General features: G+C 43.0%; 1 protein-coding gene across 2 annotated transcripts in view; it reads left to right on the top strand.

Annotated features, from left to right (window-relative positions):
* The window catches only part of LOC109311745 (collagen alpha-1(XXI) chain-like), a 142,903-nt gene that overhangs the window by 110,320 nt on the left and 7,603 nt on the right, over positions 1 to 24,980 (top strand). For both annotated transcript variants that reach the window (XM_019537555.1, XM_019537556.1), the window contains 6 exons: positions 10,623 to 10,676; positions 12,892 to 12,945; positions 14,307 to 14,378; positions 15,428 to 15,463; positions 15,996 to 16,040; positions 16,396 to 16,428. In XM_019537555.1, the coding sequence (XP_019393100.1) occupies positions 10,623 to 10,676; positions 12,892 to 12,945; positions 14,307 to 14,378; positions 15,428 to 15,463; positions 15,996 to 16,040; positions 16,396 to 16,428 (294 nt within the window). The remainder of the gene's footprint in view (positions 1 to 10,622; positions 10,677 to 12,891; positions 12,946 to 14,306; positions 14,379 to 15,427; positions 15,464 to 15,995; positions 16,041 to 16,395; positions 16,429 to 24,980) is intronic.

Raw genomic sequence — 24,980 nt, 5'->3', positions numbered from 1 at the left:
GAAACCTGATATTTCCTCAGTTAGGGTCCCATGGTTGGATATGATAGGTCTGCCAGGGTTCCCTTCTTTGTGTGTGTGTGTGTGTAGAGATGCATCTGACAGACGGACTTAATTTTATAGCATGGCTGGGAAGACTCAGTCAGGTGGCTAAGTGTCAAGAATGTCCATGACAGTCAATAGCTATTCAAATCTCAGAGAAGCACAGGCTGGGAAAAGGGAGGATAATCTCTGAGAATTTGTATTTGGGGTGGCTATGCATATTGGTCAGGCAGAAAGATGCTATAACAATCAATATATATTTGGGGAGAGGTGCCGATCAGTAAAGAATTATAGTTTATATTTTAAAGGAAAACCCTTTAACAGGGAGCATCCATTTTCAAGACATAGAAGGAATATAGTCAGAGAATGATACTTTTCACCCTGGAATAGTTTTGTAGTTGGTAGGTTCAGAAGGGACCTAAGCAGATCATAAAGTCTGACCCCCCCCACCCCTTCCCCGTGATGGGCAGAAAAGGATGCTGGGGTTACACGACCCCGGCTAGGTGATTCTCTAGCCTCCTTTTGAAGACCCCCAGGGTAGGGGCAAGCACCACTTCCCTTGGAAGTTGGTTCCAGATCCTAGCTGCCCTGACTGTGAAGTAGCGCCTCCTGATGTCTAGCCTGAATCTACTCTCAGTTAACTTATGGCCGTTGTTCCTTGTTACTCCCGGTACTCTCTCATTGCCTGCTGGTCCCCCTTGGCAAGTTTATAATTGTCCACCAGATCCCCTCTCAGCCTTTTTTTGTGGAAGCTGAACAGGTTCAGGTCCCATAGCCTCTCCTCATAGGGCCTACCCTGCTGCCCCCTGATTATGTGAGTGGCCCTCCTCTGGACCCTCTCAATGGTATCCACATCCCTCCTGAAGCGCGGCGCCTAGAACTGGATGCGGTACTTCAGCTGCGGCCCAAACAATGTTGTATGGAGGGGGAGGATCACTCCCTTGGACCTGCTCGTGATGCATCTGTGGATGCATGACAAGGTACAGTTAGCCTTCCTGACCACATTGGTGGCCCATGACTCTGGGTCAATGCCAAAACTCTTTAGGAACACTTTTAGGGTGTCCTTGTACCGTTGCTTTGGTGCACCACAAAAGCATACTTCATTTGACAATTCACCATAGAAAATTTTCTTTGGAAGGCAAATGTTGGGCGTTCTTGAAAGGTGGCTAGCCCTTCTTAGCTGTGCCAGTTTCAGTAGGGTGTAGATACTGAGGAGGGCTGATTTTTTCCGAGCACCTCAGTGTCCAGAATCTTGTCCTGCCACTTGATTGTTAGTGTCTTTCACAGGCAGCAGAGGTGGAAGTGGTTTAATTTCTTGGCATTTCACTGGTAGATGGTCCTGGTTTCGCAGACATAAAGGAGGGACGGAAGAATGATGGCTTTGTAAACCTTCAGTTTCATTGGCGTTCTGATGCCTCTGCAGTCCCAGTCTGCCGAAGGCTTTTGTTAGCCTCCTGTTGACTTCGTTGTTGATGTGGATAGCACGGAATAGCTTGCTGCCTAGCTAGACAGTTATTGGCTTTTAACTGAGATACGTGGTTTCTTCGGTGTTGTGCCAGGTACAGGTTGAAACATCACTTTGGTCTTCTTCGTGTTGATAGTGAGTTCAAAGTTGTTGTAGGCTGAATGAGAACTGTTGCATGTCAGTCTGTGAGCCTGCACATAATGTGCAATTGTCAGTGAAGAGGAAGTCACAAACTGTGGCTGTTTGGACTCTGGAGCTCGCTTGGAGCCTGCGCAGGTTGAAGATGTCTCCATCAAAATGGTACCTGATCCCCATACCAAGATCATTGTCTTGGAAGGCATCTGACAGCATGGCAGAGAATACCATGCAGAAGATGGTAGGTGTGAGCACACAGCCCTGCTTGACACCATTTGTGACTGGAAAGAGGTCAGAGCATTCGCCATTCTAGAAACACTTTCCAGAGCATGTATATGTATGTGTGTGTGTGTGTGTGTGTGTAGATGCACGTTGTAGACTAACTGAATCAGAGATCCATAAACTTTGTGAGTAAGAGCTCACTTTATCAGAAGATATGAAAGGACATACACAGAGTAGGCTTTGAAATAGTGATTTTAAATACAAAACATACGGGAGGGGAGGAGGTAGAAGAGAACGAAGAGGGGTCAGTGCTGAAAGGCAAACAAACCCATAGGGACATAGGAATCAAAAAAGCTAATCCAGGTAATGGGCTAAGAATGTGTTGTACCTGTTTAGATCACGCTTAACAGAATCCAGTCTGTGGTTGATTTCTTGTTCTGCAATTTCATGTTCAGGTTGGCTTTTAAAGTTTTGTTATATTACTGTTTAGGGAGGCTATTAAATCCCAGCTTTGGAGATATTCAAGAAGAACACCTCCACCCTTGGACAGGCATGGGTCAGAGATGATCTAGGTATAGCTATGCGTATGTTCTGTTGTTAGTATTTCTCATGGCTTCTGGGGTTTCTTGATTGCTGTACTGAGCTGAGAGGGAAATTCTTCCTCTCCTGCTGCTACACATTCCTTAGAAATTTTGTTCTTGGCTGCAGCCAAGGCCAGGGATTTTTACTGGCGTGTGCCAGTGCTCCCTACTGGGACCTAAACCCAGAGGTTCCTGGCTAAAGGGTCTTGCCCCTTTGCTCAGGATCAGATGGATTGCCATATTTGGGGTCGGGAAAGAATTTTACCCCATGGTCAGATTGGTATGGATTGTGGAGGTTTTTGCCTTCTAACATAGTGGAGGGCATGCCCCTTTTTCTGGGACCTTTTGTGTATTTTAACAACCTTTCCAGCAGCAGGATATTGGTTGCTGTGGCCTCCCTGGTTTACTTGTGGCAGATTAGGATGTGATTTTTTTGCATTGTGTTTGGGTTGACTGTAGTTTTCCTATGAAGTTAGACAATGGCTTTCTTTCTATAGAATGGTTTGGATAGGGATAATCCTACCTTAGGCAGGGGGCTGGACTTGATGACTTCTGGAGGTCCCTACTTGTCCTACTCTTCTATGATTCTGTAATTCTACTCTGTAAAACCTACTCTGAGGTCAGCAATGGAGCATTCAGGAAGGCTAAAGTGTTTTGCTACAGGCTTATGTTAGCTTTTGAACTTGATGTCAGATAAGTGTTGCTTCATTCTTTCACTTTTTTCATTTAATGAAGCCTATGTTGACTTATTCCTCATTTACTTCTTACTACAACCTAGTGTTTTATTACCTTGTTGTTTCCTGTTGTTCATTGGTGAGCTGTTTTATTTTTGTTTTGGGAGGCTTTAGAACTCATCATTGAGGATAAAATGCAATGAGTAGTTTTAACAGCAACAATTGTATTTCTAATCTGTGGGACATCCATACTGTTGATTCTGTAGTTTTTTTCCTTTGATGACCATAACAGCTATTATGTTTATTGGAGTACATGTAAATCATATCTCACTGTTCCTGCATTGCCAGCATGACTTACAAATTTAGAACATGATTTCTTTTCTGTCCTCATCTTCAGTCTTACCTTTTATATGAGCCACTGCTGTCTTAGGTTACTTGGCAAAGGGAGCAAGAAAGATAAAAATGTAATTCCTATCCCCTTATTTAGGATAGCTGCAGTAGTTGCACATCTCTGGTTGGCCCTCAGATGGGGCCAGCATAGTTGTCCAAGTGGGTAGCATGTTTTTGAGACAGGAAAGGGTAGGAGGATATGGCAGCGATGTTAATAATTACCATGCCGTGATTTGAGTGGAAAACAGATGGCAAAGTGACACTAGTGGGATCCTGGCTCTTACTCCCGTCCTTTTGGAGCATTCTTTCCCACATGCTGTCATACCAATAATGCAGGGTGAGTATAAATAAGTATAGGATGAAGACATGATATCGGGGAACATACATTACTTTGATTTTCCTTGTATATAGAACCACTGTAAATTTAGGTTGTCCTTGTTCCACTTTTATATTTTGACTAGATTCTTTAGTAGTCACATTGTTACTTCTAGGTTCTATCCATTTAGTAACTTACCTAGTATAGTCTCTTCAGAATTTCCTTAGAATTTGTAAATGGTTACCATTTGGTTCTGTGATTTATTTGAATAAGTTTTCCTGATGTTTACTATCAGTTCAATTTAGTGGATCTTATATCACTTGATAAAATAAATATGCAATTGATACATGGAATATTTGAATATTTAAAATTATATGGTAATTCAATCAAAAAATAGAGTGGGATTTTTCCTTATATTTTTCCTTGTATTAGTCACAGTAAAAATGTTTGTTCCAGAAAAAAAACAGATGGAAAGCCTGTTGATGGTTTATACTTAATACTTTGGGGAAATTCTTCAGAAACAACTTCTCCTAAGTAATAATTACCCTTGTTACACTGCCAGCATAAGTAATTTATTAATTTATCTCCTACATAAATACAACTGCCCTGGAAAAATGGAGGAGTAACATAAAATTTCATGTTGCTGAATTGTTTTATTTTTACTCTTTTATTTTTAATTTGGATTTGTACGCTTAAGCTTTCTATACATTGCATCAGAAAAAATACTTTAGTTCCCTTTAAAGTCATGTTCTATGCTGTTTGTATGAAGTGCAGAGTAGTGATTTAAATTATGTCTGGTAATTAGCTTATCTAATGTTTATTCCTCATGTATATAATAGCTATCAAGTAATTAATTTTTTTCAACCTTATCATCTTAAAAATAAATACTTCTATATGCACGCACACACACGCACACACGAATGACGTACCTGACGTCCTATCAAAAGACTGCACTGAGCACTCACAGTTGGCCCATAGTGGGAGTATGAGAGAGAACATGAACCTGCAATAAATATTATTTAAACTACTTATCACTACTAGAAGGTTCTCAGATGTTACAATGATGAGGGCAATGACAAGACAAGAATTTGAATGGAACAGAATAGAATAAACACCTCAGGGTGCAGACAAGTGCAGCTCCTCGCTGTAACTGAAAACGCTTTGCAGGAGGTGTTCTGAGTTATGATGATCTTCCAGACCAAACAGAAGTTCACTGTTGGTTCCAGGGGGGAGGGGAACCTAGCTTTTGGCTGTGAGTCTGCAGTCGGTTTCCTCTAGCAATGGCCCCTGCTCCTTGCTAGAGGGAACTCATTCTAGGGGTTCCCCAGCCAGTGCTGGAGGGTGGAGTGGCTTAATTGGAAACTCCCCCCCAAACTTGGGGGGGCTCCAGTACACCCAGCTCATCCTCCAGCAGGGACTGAAAAACCCTGAGACCAAACTCCCTCTGTTCCCTTTTTCTCTTCCCATTCTGAAAACAGTAACAGGCGGCAGGAAATAAGCAGGGATCCTGGTTTCCTCTGTTTAAAAATCACAGATTCTCTGATTTAAAAATCCCAAATCTGTGTCCTTCCATGATTAAAATGAAACGCCACTGTGTGTGTGTGTGTGTGTGTGTGTGTGTGTGTGTGTGTGTAAATAAATACATAAATAAAGGTAGGTATGTATGTATGTATCAGTTGAATGCCATGTTTTATTGATATATTTACAGTTTTAAAGCAATTTAGAAACCTATTAGTGCCTCCAATCACTGTAATAAAATAAATTCTAAATACCTATATATTTTGGCATTTGATTTGAAGTTTTTTATCATGGAGAAGTAGAGTTCACTCTGCCCTCTTTGCTGACTAGGACACAGGTCCAGCTGCAACTGCCCCTCCCCACCACTCCCACTGCTTTGTGGCACTGAGCAGCTTTTATATGCAGGTGCCCTGCCCATGCCACTGCCCTCACTCCCAACCTACAGCCACTCTACCCCTGCTGGTGCTACTGCCCCTCACTCCCAACCACAGCTCTCCACAGCCCTCTGCTACATCCCACAGCCTTGCCAGTGGGTGCCCCCAGCTACCAGGGCTACAGGGCCTGGGACCCAGGTCCACACCCCCTGCTCCCTGCAGAAGTGCCTGAGCCCTGACTGCTACCTGTGGGAGGTGGTGGCTGTAGCGGCAGAGTGCAATGCGGAGCCTGGTTCCCCTTCCCACATGGGTGGCACAGCTGGAGTGGAGCCCATGGGGGGAGGGGTGTTGCAGGCTGCCCGCTGTGGGCTCAGGGTTCCCTGCTCTGCTGCCCTCCCCCTGAGGTCTCTATGGCCCAGCAGGCAGGACCTGCCACAGCAGGGCAAAGTATGGCCGGGCAGAGAAGCTCAGTGCCACTGCAGTGAAGTTCCCCCTGCCTGCCTGGCAGAAGTGAGGAGCACAGCTCTGCACCACCCACCCCACTGCTGCCAGGTGGGTGGGGGTGCCTCTTCATGGCAGTGCAGTTGCATTGGCAATGAGCTTCCCTGCCCAACCCTGCTCTGCTCTGCCACACTGAGTCCCACCCACTGGACTGCGAAGGCCCTAGGGAGAAGGCAGCAGAGTGTGGAGCCCAACCCCACAGTAGACAGCCCACCCCACCCTGTGCACAAATCTCAGGGCACATACTCCCCAGTGCTCCCCCTGGGTGTAGATGCAGTGGGGTGGAGCCAGCTCCTCCCCCACATGAGCTGCCCACAGCCCTATCCTTCTCCCTTTCTGGGCCCCAAACCTGCAGCAGCCCCAACCCTAGCTCTGCCCAACTTCTTCCCTCCCTTCCTCAGTATGGGAGCCTCAATTCCCCCTCCCCACCCCATCACTGCCTGATGTACCTGCGGGAGCTGCTCTCCAGGCTGCCTGCTGGCCATGTGCATGTGTACGTGCACCCATGCGCATGGCACCCCCTGCTTATCACCCTTCTCCCAGTCCCCTCAGCCCCTTGCCTGTTGGAACTGTGCCAGCCTGCAAGGGAAAACCCAGTGTTTTTCTTCTTAAAATGAGAAAATCCAGGTTTTACTGCATTTTTCCATGGCACACGGAAAACCCAGTTCCCTGGAAATAAGGTATTGGGAATAAGAAGAGAGCACACAACTAATGGAAAATGAGATTGCTCAGCAAAGAAGGCTACATCTGTAGAGATCAAGATGTCTAGAAATAGTGAGAATTATTAAAAGTCAAGCTGAATGGCATCTTGAAAAGAAAATTAAAACACATACTGAAAAATGTTTATCTACATGAATAAAAAGAGGACGAGGAAAGTGGAGCCACTATGCAGTAACATAGTGCATTAAGCAATTAAATTAAGTAGGTCCCACCCAAGTTAAATAAATACTTTTGTCTAGTTTTCAGAGCAGATGACATTGTTACCAACAGTAAGCAAGATAGGTAATGGAAATTAAAGTATGGAAACAGAAATTATCAGAAGCAGAAGCAAAACTCCAGGAATGGGTATATGAAATAGGTACCATGTTGTAAATATATGTAGGATCTATTGCATGCATTTAATAGCTGTATGGATGACCCTGAGAGCTGGAGCAATCAAAATGAAATTAAACTTGGTAGTGCCGAAGTACAATGCCATCTACTCAGGGACTAGCAACAAGAATTTCTACTATAAACTGAACACTTCTCAGCTAGAAAAGGAGAAAAGAAACCCTGCATAATAAGTTTGTATAAAAAACTTTATACATTATACTTCTTGACTCGGCTTGATTCTAATAATATCTAGGTTAGAAAGATGTGGGTTTGCTTCTTGCACAGACTTGGACTCATATCTTCTGTAGTGAAAGGAAGCAGTAGATGGTATGGTACACTAGTTTAGTTTCTGTCATTCACACTAAGCCAGAATCACCTCTGCTCATCTGTACTAATTCACTTGATTAGGGGTTCTCAACTCCCAACCCACAGGCCAAATCTGGCCTGTGGAGCCACAGCATCCGCCCCATGGGGGCTCCCCATGGGTTAAAAAACGTTGCAGCGGGGGAGGCATGGCAGTTAATATTGCTGCCAAATTACCAAGCCCTGCATGGCCAGATCAGGTCTGGCCCTCCTCCTTCCTTCCCTCTCCCTCCTCACCATGTGCTACAGGATTGGGCAGGGGCTGTTCTCCCCCTCCCTTCAAATGTGTCAGGATCAGGGTAGGGCAACTCTCTCCCTCCCTTCTCCACTACAGGCAGGATTAGGACTGTGATGTTTCTCCTGACCTCTCATGCAACAGGATTGAGGCCAAGCTGCTCTCCCTCCACTCACCCCTGCAGCCAGATCAGGCTTCTTGGCTGAATCCAACTCATTGAAGGACTGGCACTGCTCATCTGGTTTGTGGAGGGGAAAAATGTTGAGGACACACCTTAGATGAAAATTGTAAGTTTCCCGTAACTTGAACATTGTCAAATGTCCTCTCTGAGTAGCTTCTTAACCCTCAGTACTCTATGAAAGCAGTTTTTTAAGCATGTATGAAAACAGGGGTTCATTCAAATAATAGCACACATCCATTGGACTACTAGAAAATATTGTTGTAAATGTTCTAGAAAGACTATTTTCCAAGTATTTGATCAGCTCTGTGGTTGTTGCAAGTTTCTGTCACATTCATAGTTTTAATAGATTTCACAGATTTCATAGACATTAGGGCTGGAAGGGACCTTGGATGATCATTGAGTCCAGCCCCCCGCCCAGAGGGCTGGGGTCATAGGATCCCAGCAAGATAAGCGTCCAATCTGCTCCTTGAAGGCGTTCAGTGTAGGTGTTTGAACCACCTCTGATGGCAGGCTGTTCCAGACCTCGGGGGCTTGGACAGTAAAGAAAGTCTTCCTTATGTCCAGCCTGAAATGGTCTTGCAGTAGTTTATCCCTTGGGGCGCTCTGGTGAACAAACATTCCCCCAGGTACTGGTGGTCACCCCTGATAAACTTACAGGTGGCCAACAGATCACCCTTGAGCCTGCGCTTTTCCAGGCTAAAGAGCCCCATGGCTCTCAGCCTGTCATGGTAAGGTCTGTTTTCCTGACAGCATAGCTCTCCTCTGGACTCTCTCAAGTTTCTCCACATCCTTTTTGAATTGTGGAGCCCAAAACTGGATGCAGTACTCCAGCTGCAGCCTCACCAAGGCCGAGTACAAGGGGAGAATGATGTCCCGGGATTTGCTTGAGAAGCATCTATGGATGTAAGCCAGTGTTTTGGTTGCTTTACCAGCTGCAGCATTGCATTGCAGGCTCATGTTCGTCTTGTGGTCAATCATGACCCCCAAGTCTCTTTCTTCCCTAGTGCTAGCCAGCATAGCACTGCCAAGCCTATAAAGATGCTGCAGGTTTTTCATCCCAAGTTGGAGAACCTTGCATTTTTCAGTGTTAAACACCATCAGGTTCTCGTCTGCCCACTTACTGAGCCTGTCCAGGTCAGCCTGGATCGCCCTCCTGTCTTCTGGTGTGGATGCTTTGCCCCAAAGTTTGGTGTCATTGACAAACTTGGCCAGTCTGCTTCTGACGCCAATGTCCATATCATTAATGAAGATGTTGAACAATATGGGTCCAAGGACAGAGCCTTAGGGGACCCCACTGGTCACCGGGCACCATGACAATTGACTTCCGTCAATCACCACCGTCTGGGTCCAACCACGGAGTCAGTTCTCCGGCCAGCGGATCATGGTGGACCCAAGGCCACAATTAGCCAGTTTTGCCAGAAGGTGATCATGGGATACCAGATTGGAGGCTTTTTTTGAAGTCAAGATATATGACATCAAGCTCTTCTCCCTTGTCCAGATGATAGTCACCTGGTCATAGAAGGAGATGAGATTGGTCATGCAAGACCTACCTGCAAGAAACCCGTGCTGGCTATCCCTCAGGATGTTGGAATATTAATTCAGGAAATGTGTACATGATTTTTATTGAACCTGCAATTCTAGAGTCCAAAGAGAAAGTTTGATGAACTAGGGACAAAAACCATATATTAACACCAGATGTGGAAAGTTCTGTAAATGGGAATCCCTTCTTGGAAAACATGATTAAAGTTACTCCAAGTATATTTTGGAAAGATGACAAACCTTATTTTTTAAGTAAAAAAAAAAAAAGAGAAACCCAGGCATAGGCTAAACTTCTGATGGTTTTTCGTTTTCTTTTGGAACAAATACAATTACATATCTCTTTATCAACACATTTCTCTCTGTGGAAACCAGGAAAAGAAGGATCATTCTCTTAAAGAAGTCTGTGATGTATGCTTATGAGCTTTACTTATCCATGCTACAAAGTGAATTGTTGCGTGTAAAAATGGTAGAAGTATTGGATTCTGAATAAATGTACCAATTTTGATGCCTGCAAAGATAAAGAAAAAAATAATTATATATTCCAAAGATTAACCTTCTGTTCCACAAACTCCCTGTTCCGTAAGGGAGTGGAGGCAAGCCACAATTTGCAGTTTCAACTAGGGGAGGACACACCCTGATTTCTGATAATAATCTAAAATGGTATTAGGAACCTTGTAATCCCAGTTCTGTCTGTGTTTTTAAGAGCCTCTTGTGGAGTATGGGGCTGACCATCAGCCCATAGGTGGGAGGGGTTTGATTTGAATGAGTTGTCCCACTATGAGAAGTATCACAATCCTAATAAGTACCCCCCCAACAGTTCTTTCCCTTGAATAGGTTGTTTCATTTTGTATAAAATGTTTGATGGATTAGGACTATCATAAACTTTAAAAGATATTCTCAGTCTCTGTACTGTGTTATTATGCATGTAATAAGCAATACAGCTGAGATAGGGACAGCTATGACCCTCTAAATCGTCTTTTTTTCCTTTAATAAATAGGGTACAGTCGGTCATGAAGGCGCACCTGGTCTACCTGGAGCACCTGGGCCAAAGGTGAGAGCATTAATTTTAATTTGCTGATTGGAATGAATAGTGGAGTGTTACCAAATTGTAGATTACAAAGTTCCATAACCATGCGTTATGCAGTTTTTTAGGGTTTTTTGGTATCTAGAATACTGAATACTATTATTTGCCATATCTAACTCTTATGTGCAGTTTTGAAAATACTGAATAGCTTTGATAAAGCTTCCCAGCCCATGCCTGTTGTGTCATGAATCTTGGCATCTGTTTAGTTCCAAGTCCTGCAGCCCTGGAAAATGTTCTTGAATACTAAGGGCCAAATAATTCTCAGTGTATAGCCTGACTTTTTATCTACATTACATTTATTTATACTTTAATTGTGTTAAATAAAGTTGTGTTGCTTTTTCCACCTACTGAGCCAAATTTATTTCAGATGTAATTTTATTGATTGCATTAGAGTTACAGTAAGATGGAATTTGACCCATGTCCGTAGTACCAAAAAAAAAAAAATAGTTGCTAAATAAATTCATACTTAGCTGCTAGTATAAACTTTTAAGTTACATGAGTTTTGATTGAATAAACATTTCATGATATGGCCCAGAAAATATTTAGTTTATACTTGGAGACTTGCTCTATCCATATATACATATTTTCAGTTGAACAATTGATATTTGGATACATATAAATATTAACTTTTATGTTGAAGGTAACATTCTTACAAGTGCTCAGCAGCATCTTAATTTTGCTCTTGTTGCTGAGAGTTTACAAGCAACTCTTTCAAGGGGAACTGAGTTAGGTCGACACTGAATGCACTTTAAAATAAAATGTATTTTTATGGCATTCTCAAATGAAATAGGTGTCTTTGTGTTGAGGAAAGAAATGTATTGTACAAGTCTGCACAATACAATCAACTGGATTTTTCAGTGCTTTCAAAACTCTCTCATTTCTGTAAGCAACACAGGATCAAGATAATCAGTGATTCACCTTTAATAGAAAGGTAATCTAAGAAACTGAAAAGATTATTTGTCGTGTAGTTTTTAATATGAAAATGAGTATTTTTTCATGCAAGCAAATCCTAGTGCTTGGAAGCCCTTTTGCTGAATAAGCAAGGAAAACAGTAAGAAATGAGAACAGTGAAAGGTAGAACAGGTCGGGGCTGCCAGAGGGTATGGGGTTTCAGCCCCAGGCTCTGGGTGGCAGTGTTAGACAGCAGAGGGGCTGGCTGGGGCATGAGGGTGCTGAAAGTGCAGTGCTGTGTGGCTAGGCAGCGGGCTGGGGAAATCTGGTCCCTAACTAACTAGCCTGACCAGGTGCAATTTATGCACATAGTTTATGTCTACATTTGTGTTTAATCACAGTTAATTACTCTGCCATAATATAGTACTGTCCGCAATAGTACTACCTTACCGTGGCATTAATTTACTTACTGTGGCCTAATACTGTTGCATGTGTAGATGGTGATGCTTTACCCTGCAGCTAATTAGTTCACTCTACAGTAAAGCGCAGGTGTGGCCAGTGTTTGCTGGAGAAAGAAGATTCATTGCACTGCATATGATGCCCTTAGTTTCACTTAGAAGGATGGGCCGCCCATTGTCCTAAAGTCCTCTGCTCTCCCACCCCGAAGTGGGGAGGAGAACAGCTGGTGCCTTGATAGCCTATCCAGTAAATGAGCTTGCAGGAAGCCCTGTAGAAAGCCAGTTGCTGAAGTATCTTGAACAGCTTCAGCTCTGTCTGGGACTATTCAAGCAGTAGTGCCAATTCTTGTCACCCCTGACTAGACTTTGGACTCTCCGAGTCTGTTTGAGCAGTGGTGAGAGTTCCCTCAGCTTCCCCCTGACACTCTCTTTTGGCTGCTTTGTCAATAAGTGGAGTGGGCTGGTTGAGATGCAAGAGTTCCTGCCACCACTATAAAAGCCTTAGCAAGAGCTAGGGCTCTGGCAGTTGCAGTACTATGGTTGGCAAGGGTGAGGAGAGCAGTTCTTCTCACCACTGCCACTCTGGCTAGACTCTTGTCCTTGGAAGATGCTGCTTTTCAGCAGCTGCCAGGTGATCATTGGCAGCCTGCTTTCTTTTCCTGGATGGCAGAGGACGAGCTGTCAATTATCTGCACTCCCCAGCTGGAGTGCCTGCCTTCCATGCAACTTTGTAGCTTTGCAGAACTTCAATTGAATGCCTATATATAGCCAGAATCTAAGCAACATTTCTTTATATTCACACCCAAACGATTTAAACATTGTTTTATTAATAGGGAGATAAAGGTGAACCTGGAATACAAGGGAAGCCAGGATTATCAGGAGCTAAGGTAAATATGAAATCTGGAAACAATCCATTAAGAGACAGGCACTGTAATTAAAAGTGCCATGATTTATTTGTCAGTTCAAAGGACGTTTTGTTTCAAATTGGAACATATTTAATGGTTGGCTGTTATTAACATTGTACTGTATCTTTAGGTAATATAAATATAGTAGAGTCCCAGTGAAGTCTGTGTGTATATGGAGTTTTATACCATACAGAAAATTGGTTTGATCTGTAATTCTCCATATCAGTATGCTATTAAAAGTTTATTCTAGTTACTTATCTATACTTATACGTTTGTATAATACCTTGTCAAGAAAAAATGTATTTTTTTCATGTGCAGAAGGGAAGAATAAGGGGGAAAGCATAGCTTGTCTGAAAGTTACAGCTAAATCCTATTTCACCTGTATGCTTAAGTGGCACTAATGTCGCTATGTAACTGCAGTTTTGGCACTTACAGTTTGGGTTCTTTTTACACCTAGGGGAAAATGGAATCACCCAAGTATGTGAGTGTTTTGTACAAGTAAAAGGTAGATGTGGACCTCTCATATTTTATGCCCAGAACAGAGGCATAATTGCACTTGCTGACTCAGAGCAGGTTGGAGCCTGCAGGTTTTGCTTTCCAGCAGAGTGTTCTAACCTTGAGTCCATGGTCTAGCTACTACCTAGAATACTTTCTACTTATCTTCCTGAAGTTGACCAAGAGGCAGATACAAACAGCCAGGAGAGAAAGATATGTTGGGTCATGCAGAGGAGGAACACAATCTACAGGGAGGATGGTTGTGTCAGATAGATGGTACCCTGGAAGATCATCTACTCTAACCCCCTTCACAGAGCAAGAGTTTGTCCTCTCTCAAACCTCCAAGACAGAATTCTATCCAGCCTGTCATTGAAAATTTCCAAGGAGGGAAATTACACAAGTTTCCTAAACAATATAAAGTTGAAGTACTTTCAAAGAAATCAGTGTAAGAAAAATGAATGTTCAGTCCTTTATACTTAAATGTTGTATAATGAATATAGACAAGAATATATTAAACCACATAATTTGAATGTTAAGTTGTTCAAAAGTAAACTGACATTACTACACGTAGCTTTGTTAATGTAATATTAAACTGCCTTTGGTAAGGGGCAATCAAAAACAATTTTTTCTGGATGTTGGATGGCTGAGGTAAGAGTAAGAGAATATTGTCATGACTTGAATTATTCTGGCTGCATTTGACTTGGGAAAAAATGATGCACACTTCAATCATCATGTGTTATAAAATCTCAGATTATTATAGCTAAGAGATAGGATTTTGAAAAAACATGCAATATATGTTCTTATACACAGCACATCAGTGATACTTATGGAGCTATTGTATTACTCAGGGAGAACAAGGAGGAGTAGGTATTCCAGGCGAACCAGGGTACTCGGGCATGCCTGGGACACCGGGTACAAAGGTAAGTAGTTTCTGTAGCTTTTATTATATAAAGTACTTCACAAGAAATTCTATAATAAACCCTTTCTATGAAAGAAAGTCTTTCAGAAACAAGCCCACAGAAGTGGGTTAAGTGACTGTTCTAACTGTTAACCGGCAACTGTCTGTTTTGTAAGTAAATTAAATAGAATAGGGAATTATTTGTTGTGTTCTTATTAATTTGTCTTCCAATAAGAAAATCTAATCTAATTCTTTTACATTCTAGTCAAATGATGCAAAGTGAAAGCATTTAGAAAACAATTTACTGAAATTAAGTTAGAGGTGTCCAAGTTCTTAGTGGCTGGGGGTCACAAACTGCATAGGCCATGAATCTATGGGCTGTACAGAAGGCTCCAGTGAAGGCTCCCAGTCCTGCTAGTGGCAGGAGCAGAAAGTGGAAGCTAGAGGAGAGAGTTGGAGGCCAGAGATCTCAGCAGCAGCAGCAGCAACAATGTGAGGAGGGCATTCAGGTCAGAGCACACAGGTTAATTACTTGTGGGCTGCCAGTTGGACAAATCTGCACTCAGTGATGCAATTAAACTCATTCAGGATTTGACAGTAGATGTACTGTTAAGGGATAATGAGCCTGATATAATTAACTTCAGGGGTTGTGCTTTGTTCACAGTGGGGGAAATCAGGGAACCTACTATTGACTTAGAATTGTGTCTGGTTACAATGACAACAAATTTTGTCCTCTAGAAACAAAACAGGAAAGCATATGGTGCTTTATTTAAATTATGTGCAAACAGTGGCTTAACTCCCAATGGCAAATTGAACGCATCATTATATACCATCCTCTTTAATTTGACATGTCAAAATCGCTGTTCTTATTGAGAGTTATCTGCACAATAAATTTACTCTGTGCTTTATTGCTTTTTAGTGTTTGTATACCTATAAATAATTTGAGGTTGTTCATTACTGATATGTATCATTTGCAACTTGTCTTGTATTTACGGAATAAAATTAAAATGAATATTTTGAAAATGGACTGCTTGACAGTGGACATGTTATAATACCTTCTAATATTTACAGGGGAGCAAGGGAAGCCCGGGCGAAAGAGGTATCCAGGTATATTAACTTTGTTTTACATCCAAAATGATTGTGATGTATTTACTAATAAATCAAGTACTGAATTAATTTGAAGTGTTAGTTTTAAAAATTAAAATAAATGGAATTTTTGCTTGAATACACAGATGGCAGAATGTAGATTTAACTCAATAAATCATCCCATAACAGCAGTGAGAATAACGTTTTTAAATTTCAACTCTGAAACTGTATTTCTGTAATATAAATATGAAGACTTTCAGACTGAAAGCTACTTGAAAACCACTGAAGTAAATAGAAGAGATGGAGATCAGTGTTCTCAATATTCAAGTTGCAGATTAGGGGTTATAATACAAATTCTTATAGCTACACCTTGAAGTGGATTCACAGAATCACAGAAAATTAGGGTCGGAAGGGACCTCAGAAGGTCATTTAGTCCAACCCTCTCAGGAATGGTGATGCGGGGTTTTGTTTGATTCCATTGATAGATGGGATTTTGGTTGGGCATTATGCCTTGACTACATATTTTTTTAAAATTTAAATTTCTTTTTTGAAGGGACAAAAAGGAGAAAAAGGAAGATCAGGAACTCCAGGTCATCAGGTATCATTAAAAGAAATAGTTTCAAGAAAACTGCATTTCATTTTTGTTCCTTTCAAAGGTAACTGACATCAATATTGTAACTCATTATATCTAGAAATAAAACTGCACTTACTAAAAGTTCCTATGTATTTATGTCTGTGTGTGTAACTATTTTAAAAATTTGATAGGATATTTAATGCAACACAATGAAACTATTTTGTCTATTAAGAAATACTACAGAGCAGAGAAAAGAATCAGGTTTATTTATTGCATAGCGAGTCTAAAGGTGAGAGAAGATGTCTGAAGTAGCAAAGACCATATTTATCAACTTGATTCATTTTGTTGTAGTCATAATTTTCTCGATTGCTTTCTTCAGGGAACAAAAGGACTGAATGGAGAAAGAGGAGAGGTATGCTTTTACAAACACCATTTTATGGTCTTATTGGAAAATTTTGTGAATAATGACTTTTGAAATCACTATTTGTAACTATTTGGATTACATGTATCCTAATTGCTGTATAGGTGAAAGAGCAATATTAAGACACAAAGTCTTTTAACAAGAAATAAAAATAAAATAACGATCCAGTACAAAAATAACATCGAGGGAAGTCAGTGAAGTAGAAAGTAAATAGAACACTATGTAAAGACAAGATCTTTAGATGCTAACTGAAATACAATCCAAAGACAAAAAAATTTTAAAAAATTAAGGAGGTCAGTCAAAAGACAGGTCTAATTGATGAAAAATAAGGATGGAACTTAAAAGAAAAAAAAAAGGTGTGTAACTTTCTGGAGGGTTTATTCACCATGCCAAACTCTCATTTAAAAAAAAAATCCCAGATTTTATAACCCTGAATGTTTTACTAGAGAGACCTTTGCTAAATAACCTTATATTCTGAAATCCCATGCCTTCCAGAGATCATTATCTTCCCAATCTGGAGAAGGTATGAGAGGTAGCTACTTTCAACCCTCCTATAGATTTGGAAGGAAGAGGAGGAACAGCTACCATCTTCTCCCTGCCTGTTTCTCAGTCTGGAGTCTGAGCAGGCAGGTGGCTTTGTCCTTTTGCTTCTTCTGCTTGGCTTCTAGACACAGGGAACTGAGCATGAGGAGTGGTGCCATGAGCTCCCTCCCTGCTTCTCACATTGGAATCCCCAACCTGAGAAATGGGCAGAAAGGTTCACCACACTGCACAAGTGCCCCTGGGAACCAGCACACTAGAGCAGTCCACGTTTTTTCCAGACTGGGATCACCCCACTCTTGGGAAAGCACAAGCAGGAGGGGAAAGGGAGTTGTTGCAAAATGAATGTCCATACAGCTTCCTCTCCCAGAATCATTTCTAGTGATGGAAATTTTCTACCGCTATAATTGAACACATTATTCATTTGATAACATTGTTTGTTTTACACATTGTAAGAGGACAGGCCTCGGAGATGAAGGAAAACCCAGGGATGATAATCATCCTTCACTTACCCCAGGTGGGAGGGGGAACATAGCCGGGGCTCAGAGCACTGCACTGTGCTTCTGGAGCGAGTGCTACATCTGGACTGGCAGGCAGGAAGTTCAAAGCAGTACTTCTGGCTCTGGAAAGTGGCAGCTGTGAGAAACTGCAGCATCTGTGGAGAGGTGATGCCAGAGGACTCTCCTGCTTATGGTGGTCTGTAGTGAGCGGTAGGTGAAAGCACTCAAGGTGGCAAGCACATGTGGTTTGAAGACCACCGATGAACCCAGGTACCCTCAGGCAGAACACTGGTACGGCTTTCCTGAGTAAGAAGTGGAGCTTGGGCTGAAGAGGAGCCAGGTGGTGTGAGGCATGGGAGCCTAAGCCTATTGTGAGCTGGGGCAGTGCAGCCAGCCTTGCATCAAGTGCAGCAAATTGATTTACTTTAGAGACTGTTAGTTAACTGATGGGGTGGGGGGATGAACCCTGAACACATTAATTGATTTTTGGTCGACACATCTTGGCAGACTGTACATGAATTAATGAATTAATGGAAGCATTTTGAGTTGCTTTACCATAGAGATTCTTAACCATTTGATAGCGGGTGAAGACCCCTGATGAAATGAAGGGACCTCAGTCTATGTGTTCTCCGAGACTATGAAGGAATTAAATGGTTTGGTCAGAGTTAATTTATCCTTGAGATTCTTAATCACTTTATAGAAGGGGAGGAAGCCTGAGAGCATGATGAACCATGTAGATTTAAGTCACAGGAAGACTTCTAATGAACTCACCAGAAGGGCCTGCCTGGGATCACTGCAGGGTAGGATTGCCCAATTTGCCCCTAAGGTTATGACTCCAAGAAAAAAACTGGATAACATCTAAGAAGTGCTTAGAGTGGTGTGAAGGGATGGCAGAGCCCCACAAAGAAATTTCTGTAACAAGCCTGGACTTATCACCCAGTGAAACCAGCTCCTTATCTGACAGAATATCAGTCATGGCAGGTGAGAAAAAGAAATAACACCAGAGAGCAGCTGGGGGATAGGACTGACCCCTCCCCATCTTGATGCCATTCACCAGGAAGGGGCCAGGTCAGACAGGGCCTGGGCCATGCAGCACCTACCCCCCGACACACATTTAATAAAATACTTAGTACTTGTAAAATAAAGTCGTTTCAGTGTAAAGTATCTTCTTTCAGTAGTTTTCAGTCTTTGTTCAGCTAGTTCTTCTGTTTTTCTTGATTATCTCTGCCAATATTATGGGTCAGCAAACAAGGCCACACACAGGATGGGGCTGTTTATTACAGGACCAAGATATGCTGTAGAAAATGTTCATTTAGCAGTTTCACTTAGTTTCTTGGCAGGTTCTGCAAGCAGTTGTGCTAATGATTCCATTATTTTGATTTGTTTTGTTATATTGGCTTGCAGCCTGCAGCTTCTTTCTATACTGGATGTCATTTTCTCTTCACTGGTTCATTCTTAAATCTTCCAAGGCCTCTTTAAAACTGCTTTAAATAAACTAACTTAATTAATATGTGTCTATATGTGGTTTATAGTTAGAAACATAATTAGAAAAATAAAAGTAACTCCCTAGTATTTTAAATTATTTCTCATGTCATATTTCTAAAACTGGGTTTTTAGAAGTACCCACATAAATACATAGTCAAGATACCTAAATAAATGGCTTGATTTTTCAGATATCAGCATATACAACTGGTATTCCAGTTAAAAGCTTCCTCCCTAAACAATCTCCAGTCATAATCCGTCTCATGAAAATATGTTCAAGTACCTATCAAGTAAATACATTTATACAGCATCAAAGAAGGGAGATACTACAAATGTAATGGCATTAAATAAAAGCACCAAATTTCTGCAACAAAATGGTAACATTGACATTGACAAACAGTGAAATTGAATGTGGTCTTAAGAAACTTAGCTCTGCTTTATCTTTTATATCATAGGGTTAGATTACATTTTAGAGTTAGCAGGTGCTAATGTCAGTCTGTGTTAAAGCTAAATAAAATGTTAATGATCAGTCACACATTTGTGGTTAATACTCTCTAATATGCACTGAACAGACTTGCTACTAGAGGACTGGCAAGCAGGGGTGTGGCTAGGGGCTGCGAGTCTGCTCCATACCTGTCCTGCTCACCAGCTCTCCAGCTAAAGGGAGGCTGGGGAGGATGCAGGGAATCACTGTATCACTTGGATTTCCTCCTCTGTTCCCATCAGCCCTCGGATATCCCTCCCCTCCGCCTTTACCTCCTGATCAGCCCCTCCACCCTTAGGATAACTGCCCTGCCACCCCAATCAATTGGCCTGAGAGTAGTGACAGTGGAGTGGGGTGGCTGCTGCCTCCCTGCCTGCTTGTGGGTTCCCTGCAGCCTATGTTGCCCTGTACACCTGAGTGTAGCTCCCATCAGGCCCTGCAGCTGCTCAGCATCTCTTTGCCCTTTGTCCCCAGGTCCTTCCTTCAGTTGCAGGGCCTGGTGGGGACTGAATCTGGGTGTGCAGGGTCAGAGAGATATGCAGGGACCCCAGAAGCAGATGGTAAAGAGCAACCCCCTATCACTACTACTTCTTCCAATCCCGGGCTGATTGAGGTGGCAGGGCAGTGATCCAGGGGTCAAGAGCTTTAATAGGGGGATAGATGAGTTGGTTGGGATGGCAGGGTCTGGTGATCCTGGAGATCCAAGGTCTGGTCTGGAGATCCAGGGGTCAGTTTAGGAGACAAAGAGGGTGGCAATCCAGCAGCTCCCCACCCATCCACTTCCCCCTCACTCGTTCCTCTTCCCCTCTCCAATCCTGCCCCCTTCCCCTTGGTCCCCCTGTCCCCCTTTGTTCCTTTCCCTCCCTCCTCACTCACCCCAGGCTATTCCCAGCTGTCAGTAGAGGGCCATAGAGTCCTGGTTGATACTGGAGGACTGCAATGGGTGGTTTTTTCTTAGATGAGCACCCAGAAGTTAACTTGAGCTAGGTAGCCAAGCTCAAAGATGATCCTTGCCTGTAGTAGCATAACTTGGCTACCTAGAGGGCACTTAGCACTTGTCAGCAAACCTTATTGTGCAATCATTCAAGTTTTAAGTGATCTTAAAATGTTTCAATTATAATGTGTAATTTCACCTTTTTTTGGTTGTTCTAAAAGAAGCTGCTGCTCAAAACCACACATTAGCTGTTATGATTGAGGAGTTATGTCTTTATGATCCTGTGGTGTTCTAGTTGACTAAATTTTCTTAACTTGATGCTGCATTAATTGGGGTTAAAATACAAGTGTTTCTGGTACATTTATATTGCTACAGAACCATGCAGATGTAACAGTTGCATCATAGTAATTTATATATACTTTCATATTTGGTAGGGTCGTAAGGGACCGAGCAGATCATCAAGTCTGACCCCCTGCCATGGCAGGAAAGAGTACTGGGGTCAAATGACCCTGGCAAGGTGTTCATCTAACCTCCTCTTAAAGACCTTCAGGGTAGGAGCCAGCACCACTTCTCTTGGAAGCTGGTCCAAGATCCTAGCTGCCCTGACAGTGAAGTAGCACCTAGTTATATCTAGACTAAATCTACCCTCTGCCAGCTTGTGACCGCTATTTCTTTTCACTCCTGGTAGTGCTCCGAGGTACAGGGACTCCCCCAGTGCCTGTTGGTCCCCCCGACTAGTTTGTAAATGGCCACTAGATCCCCTCTCAGCCTTCTCTTGTGGAGGCTGAACAGGTTCAGGTCCCTTAACCTCTCCTTGTAGGGCCTGCCTTGCTGACTCCTGATCATGTGGGTGGCCCTCCTCTGGACCCTTTCCATGTTGTCCATATCCCTCCTGAAGTGCTGCATCCAGAACTGGATGCAGTACTGCAGCTGAGGCCTGACCAATATTGTACAGAGGGGGAGGATCACCTCCTTGGACCTGCTTGAGATGCATCTGTGGATGCATGACAAGGTATGGTTGGCCTTCCTGACCGCTTCCCCACACTGTTGGCCCATGTTCATTTTGGCATCAATAATGACTTGAAGATCCTTTTCTGCCTCTGCACTGATGAGAAGGGAGTTCCCCAGCCTGTAGGTATGCTGCTGGTTCTTCTTCCCTAAGTGCAGTACCTTGCACTTTGTCAGTGTTGAAACCCATCCTGTTCTCATCCGTCCACCCCTGTAACCTGGCTATGTCTGATTGCAGCCTATTTCTCCCTTGTAGCATGCCCACTTCTCCCCACATCTTAGTGTCGTCTGTGAATTTGAACAGGGTGCTTTTTACACCCCTTGTCCAAGTCACTGATGAAGAAGTTGAACAGTGCGGGCCTGAGGACCGAGCCCTGCAGAACCCCACTGCCCACATCCCTCCAGTTCGAAAATGACCCATCCACCACCACTCTCTGGGTGCAGCCATCCAGGCAACTAGTGACCCATTTGACTGTGTAGGTGTCAATGCCACAGTCCCCTAGTTTTTTAATGAGAATGGGGTGAGAAGGCCTTCCTAAAGTCCAGAAAGACTACGTCCACTGCTACACCTGCATCTAAGGATTTTGTGACCTGGTCATGGAAGGCCACCAGGTTGGTCTGACAGGATCTGCCTCTAATGAACCCGTGTTGGTTTTATTTTATTTCCCTCATCATCAGGCCAGCTCTCTGCAGAGAAGGAGTCTTTATGCCGCATGGCACCCAGGCCACACTCCCAGACAGTCTTCAGGTAATGGCATCCTCGGTTCACCACAACAGTAGTTCTTACGTGCAGAGTCCCTTGACCACAACAGTAACATTCCTCAGCTTGCAGCTTCTTCTACCCCAATGGCAAGAGTTCTCAGCTCACAGCCTGCTGTCCTTTGTATTCCCTCCCAGGGATCATTCCTTCTGTGAGGCTTCACAGGTTCTCTATTGGGCTTCTCCCTCCCTTGGATTTGGCTCTGGATTCTACACCATCCTGAGCGTCATCCTCCAGGCTGCTCTTCAGGTTTAGCCAGCCACAGGCTTATATAGCTGAAAGGGTGTGGCCTAACTTGTTTTCTCTATTAAATGGGAAACTCGCTTTTCTCACCCTAGTCTCACACCTATCCTAGGCTCCAACTGCTATCCCTAGGCTAACAGAAGAAAAGAACTGGAATAAGCTTAATTTTCAATATGTACAGGGAGCCATCCTGTTGAGTAAAATGGCACCAGTTTTATACAATTGGTTTTTAGGGTGAAACCAACAAATAATATATGTAATGAGATGTAATATCCACTAGCTTACCATTTATAGAGATGCCTAATCTAAATAACTTTAGTTGATCTCTAGTGCCTCCTAGATGAACAATTTGTTAGGACCAGATAGCAACTGATTCTAGAAATGGAGTTCTAGGAGTTGTCTTTCTTTTTACATTTGTGACAGGGATTGGGTATAGTTTCATAATGTTGGGATGTCAACCACCTAAAGGCAGTATAGCCATGATCCTGTTCACCACCCCTCCCTACAAAGCAGTATGGAGCTGGCCAATTGTGCCACGGTACTGTAAATGATGATGCAGTGGATTAACAGTGGCAGGAGAACCCCCTTTGCTCCAGCCCCAGCACATCAACCTGATCCCTCTTTGCAGCAAGCTGTTCCTTTTTCAGTTCACTTTCCACTTGCTCAAAAAAAAAGGAGGTTCCTGGGCTTTAAATGCCCTACATTTGGGCTTTTTAAAGAGGGCTGACTGGTCCTTCCCTCCTCGCCCCTCCCCCTCTGCTCCCCTATTGACCACCAAAGATTGGAGTCTAAGACCCATTTTCTACACCTAGTCCCACTCCTTTCTGGGAGAAGTCCATCTTGGTATGTGCAGATCCTGGTCAATGGCAGAAGTATGAGGAATAGAGTGCAATCCCAGGTAAACAACACATCAGCTTTGAATTGGCATCATGTTAAGGGAGCATCAGTACATGTTTGTCTAGAGTCTGAATTTGTTAAGCCTAGAACCTGGGTATTCTTTATTTTTCACTGGGGCCACATAGCCTCTCTGTTCTGGGGCCTCTATCAGACATCCTGGTGTCCATGTAGTTGTAGTCTATCTGTGGGCAATCCCTGCACCAATGTCCAGTTTTCCACCCATAAAGCAGACAGAAATCTCCCCATTCTTTCATCTTGGCACTATATCCCATTTCTACTTTCAAATCAGTAGCCTGGTAATGTTAAGCCCACCCTTGTCTCTTTGGAAATTGAGGCAGGATTCCCAGGTTGGGTCCAGGACCTCTACCCAACAGGCTTCTAGCTGTAGGAGGCCCTTCCTATTTTGAGTTCATGCATTGCTGGGCCTGTCCCTTTGGTCCAGCAGGGTATTTCCCATATTCTAATCTGGCCTCAAGGACATTCTTGACTAAGCAAGCTACCTCTTTGATATCACCAACCAATGTCTTCAGATTCACTCCTGGTGTCCTACAGGCAATAACTGGCAAAATTGGTCTTGTCCTCCTTATCGCCTCTATTATTTCTGTGGATAAGCAGGACTCTGGTTTAAGCAGAGTGAGGCTATGGGCAAGTGTTAAAGGCTGGGTGTCAGAGTTAAATGGTTCTTCCTGGAACCGGCACTGGTGTATCTCTAGTAAAACCTAGGCAGTTGAAGATAGGGGTCTTGAGGTTTTCATAGATCTGTGTCAATTCAGCTCCCAGGACCTGAGTTTGGGTATGTAGCCCAAACTTTCCCTGTCAAGTAACAGGCTTGCTTAGTGGCCCACTGATCCTGACATCATTGCTACATTCTGGTCACCCACTCAAAAGATTCTAGAAAGGCCTCTTGAGTGAGTGGCCTCAGGATCATCATCTGGCCCCATTTTGTGAGAATTCCCACTCTTGTTTGGGTGAGGGTAGTAGTGTGCAACTGTGTGCTGGTCTTCCCCTGATCCAGTACCTGAACCATGAAGTGCTGCTGCTTCTCCTGCAATCTCCACTAAAAAAGTGCTGTTGAAGCTGGAACTGTTGGAACACCCCTGCCAGCCATTTTTAGCATGGCTTCTAGATCCGTTTTTTATTGCTTGTGGATGAGTTTGCCTGCTTTCTCTATCACCTGTAATGTGTTGCTTAGCCTGAGCTAGAATTCATTACATCCAGACCTCTAAAGCAAAGTTCAGTCTTAAAAACAAATAGACAAAACAAAGTTCTTCTGCTCTGTCCTGGACACTAGATGCAGAGTCCCTTTTGGCTCTGACTTCAGCTTAGCAACCCGGTCCCCTCCTTGCAGCAAGCTGTTACTTTCATAGCTTGCTTCCTCCTTTATTTCCTTTTTAAGGATTCCAGTGGGACACTCTCTGTTTACCCCCATGTGGGCTTTTATTAACAGGGCTGACTGTTCCTCCTTAAAGGGTCAAATCACCCTGTTACACCTATTTTATTCAATATCCTCCTCTGCACTCTTTCAAACATAGGGCTAAACCAGAAAGTCTTGAAGGAACCCTACATTTCCATTATAGGGAAGCTTGCTAGTTCAATATAATATAGATGATATAGTTTAGAACATGGAACAGCATTATGAAGGATATGTGACTAAGAACCTTTTAAACCTTCCTTCTTTGTCCAAAGAAATGGACT

Source organism: Crocodylus porosus, unplaced genomic scaffold (assembly GCF_001723895.1).
Source record: "Crocodylus porosus isolate Cpor-Errol unplaced genomic scaffold, CroPor_comp1, whole genome shotgun sequence".
Taxonomy (NCBI): Eukaryota; Metazoa; Chordata; order Crocodylia; family Crocodylidae; genus Crocodylus; species Crocodylus porosus.
Note: the sequence above shows the minus strand (reverse complement) of the source record. Positions and strands in the feature narration are given on the sequence as shown.